Source organism: Clupea harengus, chromosome 19, assembly GCF_900700415.2.
Source record: "Clupea harengus chromosome 19, Ch_v2.0.2, whole genome shotgun sequence".
Taxonomy (NCBI): domain Eukaryota; kingdom Metazoa; phylum Chordata; class Actinopteri; order Clupeiformes; family Clupeidae; genus Clupea; species Clupea harengus.
In genome coordinates this window covers 2841276-2853125 of record NC_045170.1, presented here as the reverse complement: position 1 = coordinate 2853125, position 11850 = coordinate 2841276, and the positions used below count along the sequence as shown (strand labels likewise).

At 42.3% G+C, this 11850-nt stretch overlaps 1 protein-coding gene across 4 annotated transcripts in view; it reads right to left on the bottom strand.

The window, feature by feature from the left end:
- Positions 1–6431, bottom strand: part of LOC105890388 (MAP7 domain-containing protein 1-like) — a 57830-nt gene extending 51399 nt beyond the window's left edge. Inside the window, exon 1 of one of the 4 annotated variants that reach the window (XM_031585907.2) lies at positions 5672–6431. In XM_031585907.2, coding sequence (XP_031441767.1) covers positions 5672–5738 — 67 coding nt within the window. In that variant the 5' untranslated portion in view covers positions 5739–6431. The remainder of the gene's footprint in view (positions 1–5671) is intronic. The other 3 variants (XM_031585908.2, XM_012816412.3, XM_012816413.3) reach the window with 3 other exon arrangements.
- Positions 6432–11850: the final 5419 nt, after the last annotated feature.

Below are 11850 nucleotides of genomic sequence, written 5' to 3'. Positions count from 1 at the left end.
ATGCTGAACAAAACGTTCAGCTCTTTCCTTTTCAATGAGCTCCTCTGCTGTGGCAGTCTACAGGGAGGGCCAAAACACTATATAACAAAACAAACAAAATATAATAACAAAAGATCTTAGATCTTAAATTTTAGATAGTAAATCTAACAGGAATGATAAATATATATGTTTAATGAAACAATATATTCAACATATAGTAAATCTAACAGGAATGATAAATATTTATGTTTAATGAAACAATATATTCAACATATAGTAAATCTACCAGGAATGATAAATATCTATGTGTAATGAAACAATATATTCAACATATAGTAAATCTAACAGGAATGATAAATATTTATGTTTAATGAAACGCTTGGTGAGAATGCCTGTCCCTGCATTAGGCCGAGGACACTGTACTGACTCTGAAGGCATGCAAAATCACTCTCATAAGAGTAGGGAAAAAAAAAGAAGAAGTCTTTTGTCTTTCGTCCAAAAGCCTATTCGCCAAGAGCAGAAGGCAGATCAACATGCTGAATCTGGTGTTCTGTCAGAAACCACCAAACTCAACGACACAGGACCAGTTTAAAAACAAACAAAAAGCTCCGCCCCAGCCAACAGCACAAGCACAATCTGTCGAGCCGCTTATTCCCATCGGTGCATCAGTATTACTGTACAACACAGGTCTGTCCTGACTCAACAGGGTTCACAGAAAATAAAAAATAAAAGCTTTGATGTTTGTGAAATATAGGTTATCTCCTGCAGACATTTGTCGCAGTATCACCGTGTTAACTCCACGGGCATGAAATTGCCTCCGTCCTAAAAGAATGATAATTTAGTGCCTAATGACATACGCAATTAGCCATGAATCTGCATAAATATGCACGCAAGTGGTGGTGATTAACATTTTGAAGTGGAGCACAGGACAATGACACACATTGTACAGTTTCCCACCACCTCTCTCTCGCCCCTCTTCAAGCCATGACCTCTTTATTTCCCCCTACATCAACTGATCACACGAAACCCTGAAATGACCTGGACGTCCAATTATTTTCATGTTTAAAAAAACAACAAAAAAAAACACAAAGGCATTTCAGGAACCGTAGATGTTGTTATATAACGCGAGCATGCCTCACCCACAAGCTACAGACATGGCGTTCTGCTGGAGGGCGGAAGGCTGCTAACACACACACACACACACACACACACACACACACACACACACACACAAACACTGTGCTACTGGTGTCCTCATTAACTAACTCCTCACTGTGTTATAATTACACTCTGTTATTATGTGATTCGCCTGGTGCTCTCAGGCCATATTTCAGCTGAGTTTTACGTTGGGACGTACTTTAGTCTGGCAGCCCTCGAGTCGCGTGGAGCCAGAGTCGTGTGTACTTTCTGATTTTCTGGAGCGCCAATCGTGTCTGACCACATGCACGTCCGGTTCCCCTTCCTTTGTGCCCTCCACTCCCCTGTGTTACTTTTACAGAACGAGAAGGAAGTCAAGAGATGTCGGAAAAGGACCATTTACATCCTTCCCACTCCACAGGCTGCATTGGAAACTGAACTGGAATATTGGAATTCCCGTGACTGCTGCAGTGAGCCAATCAGCCTCTCCTGCTTCAGATGGAACTTTAGCGTCTCATCTGATCTCTCCTGCTTCAGATGGAACTTTAGCGTCTCATCTGATCTCTCCTGCTTCAGATGGAACTTTAGCGTCTCATCTGATCTCTCCTGCTTCAGATGGAACTTTAGCGTCTCATCTGATCTCTCCTGCTTCAGATGGAACTTTAGCGTCTCATCTGATCTCTCCTGCTTCAGATGGAACTTTAGCGTCTCATCTGATCTCTCCTGCTTCAGATGGAACTTTAGCGTCTCATCTGATCCCTCCTGCTTCAGATGGAACTTTAGCGTCTCATCTGATCTCTAACTTTAGCGTCTCATCTGATCTCTCCTGCTTCAGATGGAACTTTAGCATCTCATCTGATCTCTAACTTTAGCGTCTCATCTGATCTCTCCTGCTTCAGATGGAACTTTAGCGTCTCATCTGATCTCCCCTGCTTCAGATGGAACTTTAGCGTCTCATCTGATCTCTCCTGCTTCAGATGGAACTTTAGCGTCTCATCTGATCTCTCCTGCTTCAGATGGAACTTTAGCGTCTCATCTGATCTCTCCTGCTTCAGATGGAACTTTAGCGTCTCATCTGATCTCTAACTTTAGCGTCTCATCTGATCTGTCAGCAGGACTTGTAGCACTCCTAAACCCAACAAAGACACGGCACCATTTCGTTTAGTGGACATTGTTTTGCAGTAATTGATCAGGTTCTCTTCACTTTAACTACAGTATGTCCCAACCATACACAAGCAAAGAAAAGGCCCTCCCACTCATCATCTTGGCAAAAACTAAAAACATGAGAATGTAGCCTAAGCCAAATATCTTTAAGTGACAATACGCCATTAATCAATACACCATTAATCAATACACCATCAAGTTGGCAACATTTCTTTTTAACTGAATATTTAAAAACAGATGAGCAACACAGCAAGCAGAGGAACTAAGGATGAGCAAAATATGCTATTTGCAATTTCAACTGAATAAAGAGAATATCTGTATAGCCTGTAAGTTATAGGCCTTCTTTAGATGTCTTTAGTTGTTTGCATTAACGTGTGTGTGACTTGTTTTTACATTTATAACTACAATAATTATTTATAATTTTTTTTTCATTTTTTTTTTTTGTGAATTTAAATGATTCTACTGCTTTCTCAAATATATCTATGTTTGGGCTAGTCTAATTCATTTTGGACACCCACAATCTGAATAATGTCTGCCAGGGTAGGGCTACCAGGAATTTAGAAATGTTGTAAGCCTGTTAAGGTGTATAGGCCTGGCCAAAATTGGCAAGAACTGCTGGCTTTGCTTACATAACTCTTTACGGAGGCATAGAAGAGGTTCTCACAGAAGCATTTCAGAAACAGAGTGCATCAGGAAGAGGCACAGGATCCTTGTTTCCCCTTTCACATGATGTTGAACCGCAGCCAGGAATACTGAACCAAGATGAGAGGAGCGCCTGGGAAGGTTATCATTTTCATCTCACGACTGCTTGAACAGAAGAGCTAGGACTGCGACTCAAACATCTGCTTTTAAAGACATGTATAATGCGCTAACCACATCTTATACTGGCACATTAACAACACTTATGAGATAAACTCAAATCTTTTGAATTTCATAATTCCTCATAAATGCACCTACAAGCAATCTTAAATATATGGTACCAATGGGAGATCAAAAGGGGGGGGGGGGGGGGACACTGTCTTTGAAGGGAGCTCCCAAGCCTCCCGTTGTAAAGAGAGACGAACAACATCTCTTTGAACATGTCAGATCTTGGCCTGCGCTGGGGATTTTTTTTTTTTTCAGCCCACAACTCTTGCAACAAAGCATCTAATGTTGTCAAAGAGATGACACTTCCCACAATTCCCTGCTGTGGATCCTGAAGCTCAAGAGAAGACACTTGGACTCGTCCTTCCCTGCTGTGGATCCTGAAGCTCAATGGGCAGTCAGGATCTTGGACATAAACATTTCCTCCTCACAGAGTACCCTGTCAGTAGGTCAAAGGACGACGCAAATTAACTTTAGGAAATGGCTGAGGACCAAGACCCCCTACCTAACCCACCTATCCAACACACGTCTGACAGAATAGACACGAGACGTTCTATACCTCCTTGGAAGGGTAAACCGTGAGACGTTCTACATCTCCTTGGAAGAGTAAGCAGTGTTGGCTGCCGCACAGACAGACGTAATTACTGCACAGGGGGACTCCTCTCCCCATGGTGAGTCATGGGAAAGGAATGCAGCTCTTCTGTGTTCCCTTTAAACAATGGGTCTTTGACGGAACACGGAACACAGAACACAGAACACAGAACACAGAACACAGAACACAATAGCATCACCTGCACTGAAGGCCCACCATTTAAAACCCCATACTGTACCGTCACGGCACAGTATGTTTGTAATGATACAGGCTACCAGCATTCTCTCAGTTATTCATTACCCATCAGCCATTGCTGGGGGGGGGGGTCATATGTCTTTCTGATATAAGTATATTACAATTTTTAGCACAATAGGACAATGAAAACTACATTGCAATTTTAAAACAATCATACAGTACATCTCATAGGTTGAAGGTAGCTTGCAATTCAAATCCATAGACCATAGTGACACAAGGCCAAACCACATATTCCAAGCCTATCAAGCCGAAGACGCAGTCAAGGTAGTGTTACACCTCAAGTAACACACAAGACTTCACACCAACTGATACACTTGATGCCTAAAAACTAGGTCACTGATGTGATGGTTTTTTTCCATGCAGATTTCTGGCATGGCGGCAGAGCTTGGCACCCTATAGCATAAACAAACACCAAATACATGGCCTATAGTTATCTCTCAGTGAGATCTGGGAAATAACGACCTTCCTTTATTACTATCACAAGCACAAGCACAGTCACTGGCGTTCTGTCACATTTCGGTGGCGAACAGGCTGGCTGCTATTGGGGTTCTATCAATGGTGCACTCTGCATTTTTTGTTGTTGATGGAAACAAGAATGCTTATAAACAACCAATAATGGCGTAATTCTTTAGGAACAATAAAAGATGATGTTCCCAAGTCTTCCGAGCACATTCTGCGCATGTTGCATCTCAGACTCGGGAGACTGGAATGCCTTCCGGGCTTGAGAAATGCAGAAATGCAACAACCCCCCCCCCCTCCCCAATTACAAGAATATCAGCATTGCCATTTCAAGATCCAATTAGTGCACAAGGATATTTGTAAACTGTCTTTAAACGGTTGCATTGTAGATATATACCTTCTTGACACCCGAAATCAAATGCAACTTTAACTTTAAGATCTGCACTTTGTTAAATCCGCTGGTACTGTTTGGTTCAACACTAGATTTGTTGGCTGCATAGTGGGGGCAGGTCTATGACATGAGGGGGGAAAACGCATCTGATGGAAAACATGAAAAAATATATCAAGGTGTAGTGCTGGTGTAATGTGATGAAAAGAGGTAGGCTACACTGGTTACAGAGGTGTATTTCAAACTGCCCACGCACAGCGTTTGGTGTAAACGGCTCATAACGCGGGAATACATAAGCATTTCGGAAGACCTGGCGTTCTACCGGCAGTTCCGCTCCTGTTCGTTATGATGTATTGAGCTGGGGGTGGGGGCCGTAAAATCAAGGTGTCACGACAGAAAACGTCCACATCTGGTACATGAACTGGTCTGTGTTACCTCCTACAGCATCACTACAAGCCAAATTACTGTGCCGTGAGAAATGCGCATCGGGGTCCGAGATTGCGCGTAATTTTCCTCAGACGCCGGCAAGCCTTTCCTCAGCAATAATGAAAATGAGATTGATGACATTGTATGTGTCAATGTTTGACAATCGGTTTATATGTAGCCTACGCGATGTAACAACAGGGTAGCACGTCGTAAGACTCAAGTACAAAAAAAAAACGTTGTTTGGCCACGTTTTCATTTAACTACAGCATGTTTTTCAACAAGCTGACATCCAATAGATCATCGAACAAATCCTAACTCGTAATGATTTAGCGTATATGACTATTACAAAATGTCGATATGACAATCCCTGTGAAGACCACGTTTGAATTTAATTTGACACAACCTACCTTTGTCCGACAGTGTTAGTTTTTCTTCGAAATTGATCTCGAGATCTTTGTTCTCCATTTTCTCCATTCAGACGCCTCGGTGTCCTTTTCCAGATTTAGTCATTCCTTCACTAAACTCGCGCAGAGGAGAAGCAACTCCCAAGATTACTCACTTCAACACACCCAGCAGAGGTAGCCTAATGACTGCAAAAACGTCAACATAAAATAAGTTTCCTGTTAAACAAACGGCAGTCTTGGTAAATGAATAGTTCTGGAGCTAAGACACCCGTCGTCGAAAGCGACACTACTTTACAAAATGTGCAGTTTAAAAACCGCTTTGAAAAACAAAACCGTAGTGAGGGGCCACGTCCACGGACAAGCCCATCGCAGCAAGACTGCTTGAAGAATGTCTATGCGGGATGGTCTTTGACTCTCCGACGGACTGTACCATATGGTAGGGACACACTTTTTAAACCAGTATCCTAAAGATCGCCAACGTTTACTCTGCCTACTGTAACCCCTGTCAGAATTAAAGTTGATAGGATGATGATGTCAAGTGGCACATGTGTTGACTCTGCATGGTACACATAACGGACATGTCAGCCGAAATATGGGCATAGCCGAAAGATCCGATTCCCCTCTGGTTGACACTATGCGTCCTCTTCACTTCAGAACGAACGAACGGTTGGCGGGGAGGTAGACGGTCGTGGAACGTCTGCATGAATGCCTCGTGATGATTGTTGGATGTGCAATGTGAGGTGCTGGAGTGTGACATTTCGTGAACCGTTATTTAGTCGGGGCAGGGATTAATAGCCTACCAATCGAACTGTGGTGCCTGTAAATTAAATGTTGTGAAAATTATTGAATTCATTTTTCAGTGTTTAAGCTATTCTGTTATGATGACGACAATCAGGTCCTTGATAACGAGTTTAACCTATTCCTTGCAAACAGGGAACAGGTTAAGTGATATTTAATTATCTTAATCTGCAATGTCAATAAGAATTGGCCGATTGCTTCAGTGTATATTTTTATTGCAATGCTGACATATGTCTGCACTTTTAGTCTAAACTGTCGAAGCCACACCACATCGTCTAAAAAGCCTCATCATCGTTCTACTTTACACATTTGCTATAAAGGTAAAATCAGAGTGCGCCATGATTGTCCCCAAAAGACACAAGTTATAGAGTAGGCTAAACTGTATCCATTTTTAAAGAGAGTTGTGTAAAGCCCGATTCACTCATCCCACCTTGGTTCTTCTGATTCAAGTTCATATGAATTATAGATAAAGTGTCAAGACAATCTGGGAAGCTGCTGCAACAGGAGAGGAAAAAATACACACACAACATAAACATAAACACAAACAAACTCAAAGATGCGCAAGCAGACGACTGGCGCAGTGAAGCATAACTGATGTGGTTATTGAAATCTACTGGGTTTTATCCAGTTAAAGGAAACTTTGACCTACTTCATGCCAGCAGGCTGATACTATATTTACCCACGGCATTCTAACCTTGAGGCACCCTACACCTACACAACCCCACGCTATGGGGCGACAGTGGTACAGGGGGTAAAGAAGTCGGTTAGTAATCAGAAGGTTGCTGAACCCCTAATTGCTCCTGATGTGCAGTGTGCCATCAGTGTAAATGTAAAATGTGTATACATTGTAAGTCGCTTTGGATAAAAGCGTCTGCTAAATGACTAAATGTAAATGTAAATGTAATGCTATGAAGGGAAGCTTTGGCCATGCTTTATTTCAGACCGTAATCATAAGTCGATTATCAATATAATCAAATATTTCAATGTTCAGTCAAATAAAACACTAAGAGAGGTGTGAGTCGTGACAGACACACATTACCAAGGGTGTCTTATAAGGACTAGTGAAATAATTAGAAGGAAATCTTGGATATATGCTTCAAATTTATGGTTTTGTTTAACCCCCAGATGATTTCACAAATGAACTGTTTAAAGGTACAGTATGTACAGTAGGATTTAGGGTGCTCTGTTAGCAGAAATGGAATAAAGGCTATTTATAATCATGTTTTCATTGGTGTATAATCACCTGTAACTACAAATCGCTGTGTTTTCGTTAGCTCATAATGAACCCTTCATATCTACATAGGGAGCGGGTCCTCTTCCACAGGGTCCGCCATGTTTCTACAGTAGCCCAGAATGGACAAACAAAAGAACACTAGCACGAGAGGGCCCTTCGTGTTTTTATGGCACCTGACCCGTAGCTTCCCATCCACGCTGGCAAAGGGAGAAGTATTCAGTTGGTTGCAATCTACAGCCTCACCCCTAGAGGCCACTAAATCCTACATACTGTACCTTTAAAACCAAGTTTGTGTGCTCAGAAAACACAGATTCTGTAATAATAATGTCACATTAAAAGAAAAGGCTGTAGGTCTGTTCATTGAGGCAGTTCTGAGAGGGATGAAGAAGGTTCGTGAGAGTATGAGAAGGGTTGGTCACCATGGCGATTGTGGTGGTACTTGGAGATATTATAGACTCTCCACACAGCGATAGGAATTTAGGTTGGCAGTTCACCCCATGATTAGGATTTGAATAAACAACTGGAAATACAGAGAGAGCGAGCGAGAGAGAGAGAGAGAGAGAGGGAGAGCCTTGAAAAATGGGTGTCACTACCTACATGTCACTTTCACCAGTTTCACCACTTTTACAAGAGTGGCAGCCTCTGACCCAAGAGACAAACACTACTTTAGTTTAATCACATTGCTGTCCCGTCTCGGAACACAAAGCTCCGTCATTTTGTTAAGCATCATCAGACTTCCTCATGGTTGGTCTGAAAGAGCTCAGCTCTTGCTGAGGTCAGAGTTGTTCCTGGAATGAAAATACAAAAACACGGCGCGTCGTGTTGTAAGAAACAACGGTGACCTGTGCCTTTTCGACAAGTCTGGGGACATCTACCTCTCCAAAACAGTGTGTTTACATGCTCTCGGTGAGAACAGAAACTGGACTCCATGAAGGGATTCATTGTGGAAGGAATAACGATGTGAGGAGGACTATAAGTGTAAGAGGCCTGTGTCAGGTGCAGTGGTTAAATGCGGTGTATGTCTGATACTTTTTTTCTCAGTTATTGTTTGTACTTACATAAGCCTCAGCCAAAGGCATTGGAATCGTAATCAGATTAGAGAACTGTTTTTACAGTCTGTTACACAACACTGAGGAAATAAGAGGCCGTCGTGAATTTTCTCGATGTGGCACAAAGCTTTGCTAAAGAGGCCTGGGTGGATATTACACAACCAAATATTATTAACGCTAAAGGCTAATCTTAGCTTTGTTTAAACCATTTGAAGAGGATTCTTCAAGTAACACAAGCAAAGCACTTCTCCAATCACTGCACTCCAACCAGGGCTATCTAATACAGATGCAGGTCAGCACAGACACACACACAAACACACACACACACACACACACACACACACACACACAAACACACACACACAAACACACACAAACACACACACACACACACACACAAACACACACACACACACACACAAACACACACACACAAGCCAAGCACTTCTCCAGTCATTTAGAACAACCAGAGCTGGTGGTTGAAAGTGGATGTGGGGATTGGCAGACTGGAGCAGAGTCTTTTTTTTCCCGTCTGCTGGTTAAATTCATATCTAATACAGATGCAGGTCAGCACAGACACACACACAAACACACACACACACACACACGCACACACAGACAGTCCGGCTAATTGCTGAAATAACGTTCAGAGTGCCCTATTAACTGGCCCTGAGTCCTTGTAACTGACCCGTAACTGCTAGGAAAACTCTAATAGTTCTCATATGCCCACACACACACACACACACACACACACCAGCGGCGGCCACGCTCGGGTGTTTCACTTCCCTTATGGCCCCTTTGATTACAGCTATAGAGACAGTTGCTCCCCAAACACAGACGCACACACACACACACACACACACACACACACACACAGACGCATGAGTCATTAATTTAGTGCCAGCACAAGAAAAGCAGCAGGTCAACACAGATCTCATTTCTCAGAGGCCTGGTTTTCAGGCTTTGCTAAACGCCTCTCTCTCTCTCTCTCTCTCTCTCTCTCGGTCTCTCTCTCTCTCTCTCTTTGTCTCTCTCTCTCCCTCTCTCTCTCTCTCTCTCTCTCTCTCTTTCTCTGCTCTCAAACCAGAAATGTAGGGCATATTTTATTCCTTTTCCAGGATGGTCATAAAGGCTTAGTCAGTTGTATTACAAGATGCTATATAACCTTTTTTTTTTTTTTTTTCAGTTAAACATTACACCATATGGCATATTGCGGAAGACGATTCTTAAAAATAGTTTCCAAAGGCAAAGAAATTGAAGAAGTGAGATCAAAATGAGATGAAGACAGGATTAATAGTTTTACACAATGTGATCCTGAAGTCTGAATCTGAATGTGTCCTCAGCTGTTAGAGAGTGGGAGGGAGGCATCTGCAGCCACAGTTGCTACGGCAGCAGCAGCAATGAACCTAAGGCTGTGTGGAACATTTTTTCCAAGCAACGTTGCTGAACTGGACAGCCCCAATGGAAACGTATTGTTTGGGTTTACCAAGCAGTGGTCTACTGCAATTTCACAGGATACCATAAGATGGGACACGTCTTGTGTTTGAAAGGAAATTCGAGGACAAGCCACACATCGCGCAATGGGTGTTTAAGTGTTAATATGATGTGTTTGCTTGAAGTGACAATACTGGTATATTATCAGAGCATATGGCCTGCATTTGAAATGAGGGAATACATACATATATAGATGAAAAGGCACTTGTGGTTGGGCTTGAAGCACAGTCCAGTCGCATAGCTCAAATACAGACCTAGCCCAAACCCCCATCCAACTAACAACAGTTGTTGCAGTAGGCCAGTGGCAGCCCCCACCCTCTGTCACTGCCGTGTGGATGCTGACTGGCAGACCACACTGTCAGCTGTCCCCCTCTGAGGGAGTGTTCTGGAATGCCTGTTAGAATCAAATGATGAGGGTGTGGAACACTCTCCGACTCCAGAGCCCATTAGAAGGCAGTGGTCACAAAATGAAAACAGGCTATCCCCCACAATACATAACAATGCAGCCCAGATTTGACAAATAAACTGGTAGGACTTAAAGGTACAGTATGTAGGAGTTAGTGGCATCTGGTGGTGAGGCTTCAGATTGCAACCAACTGAATTCATGTGTTGGTAGAACCTATAATGGCCATCAGATGCCATGAATAAAACACAACACCTTTAGTGCCCGTGTTTTTAGTTTGTCCATTTTGGACCATGTAGATACAAAGGGCTCTATCTAAGCTCACGAAAACACGATTCATAGTTACAGGTTATTATACACGAATGATACATACATAATTATGAATAATATATCCCATTTCTGCTATTAGATCACCTTAAATTCCTTCGTGCTGCACCTTTACATTTCTGTTTGTATGCACATAATACTATTATGATGTGAAAGGGCTATCCATGGGCGTATTTAAATTTAACTGAAATTTCACTACCATGTCCATCAGAATGTGTGATTTAGAGCGTTGATAATAAGCTAGTTTGGCTTGGCTTGGCGGGCCTTTTGCTCGGCAGCGCCACGTTTATGGAACAGCCTCCCTGACCACCTAAGGGCAACGCAGACGCTGGACTCCTTTAAAGCTGGACTAAAAACATTTTTATTCAGGAAGGCATTTCTGGCCTTGTGTTAAATCTTATGTTAAAATGTTAAAAAGTTTTCTATTATGCTTATGTTTACTAATTTTAATTGTATTGTATTATTATAGTTAGTTTCTAATATGTTGGCACTCTGAGATTCTTCTGAATGAAGAGTGCATTACAAATAAAATGAATTATTATTTATTATTATTATAGTTGGCCATGGTCCTGGGGTGCCAGAGATCGTGTGTGAGAGATGTCCACTGACACCCCCTACGGATAAGACCAGGGAAAAGGAGGAGAATGGGGAGGAGGTGGGATGCTTTGCTACGCATGTGATGTAGCAGACACGTAAGGAGGGTTTATATCTCATAGGAAGTGGAAGAGGGGATAGTGATGCCTGTCAATCAACCCTATGGTTACATCCCAAACTTTGTTTAGAAAACATTAATTAAGTTAACTAATTTGTTGTCATTGGTAGTTCTGACAAACTCTTAATCATAAAATATTATTGATAAGGGGTGTGAATTATCTGA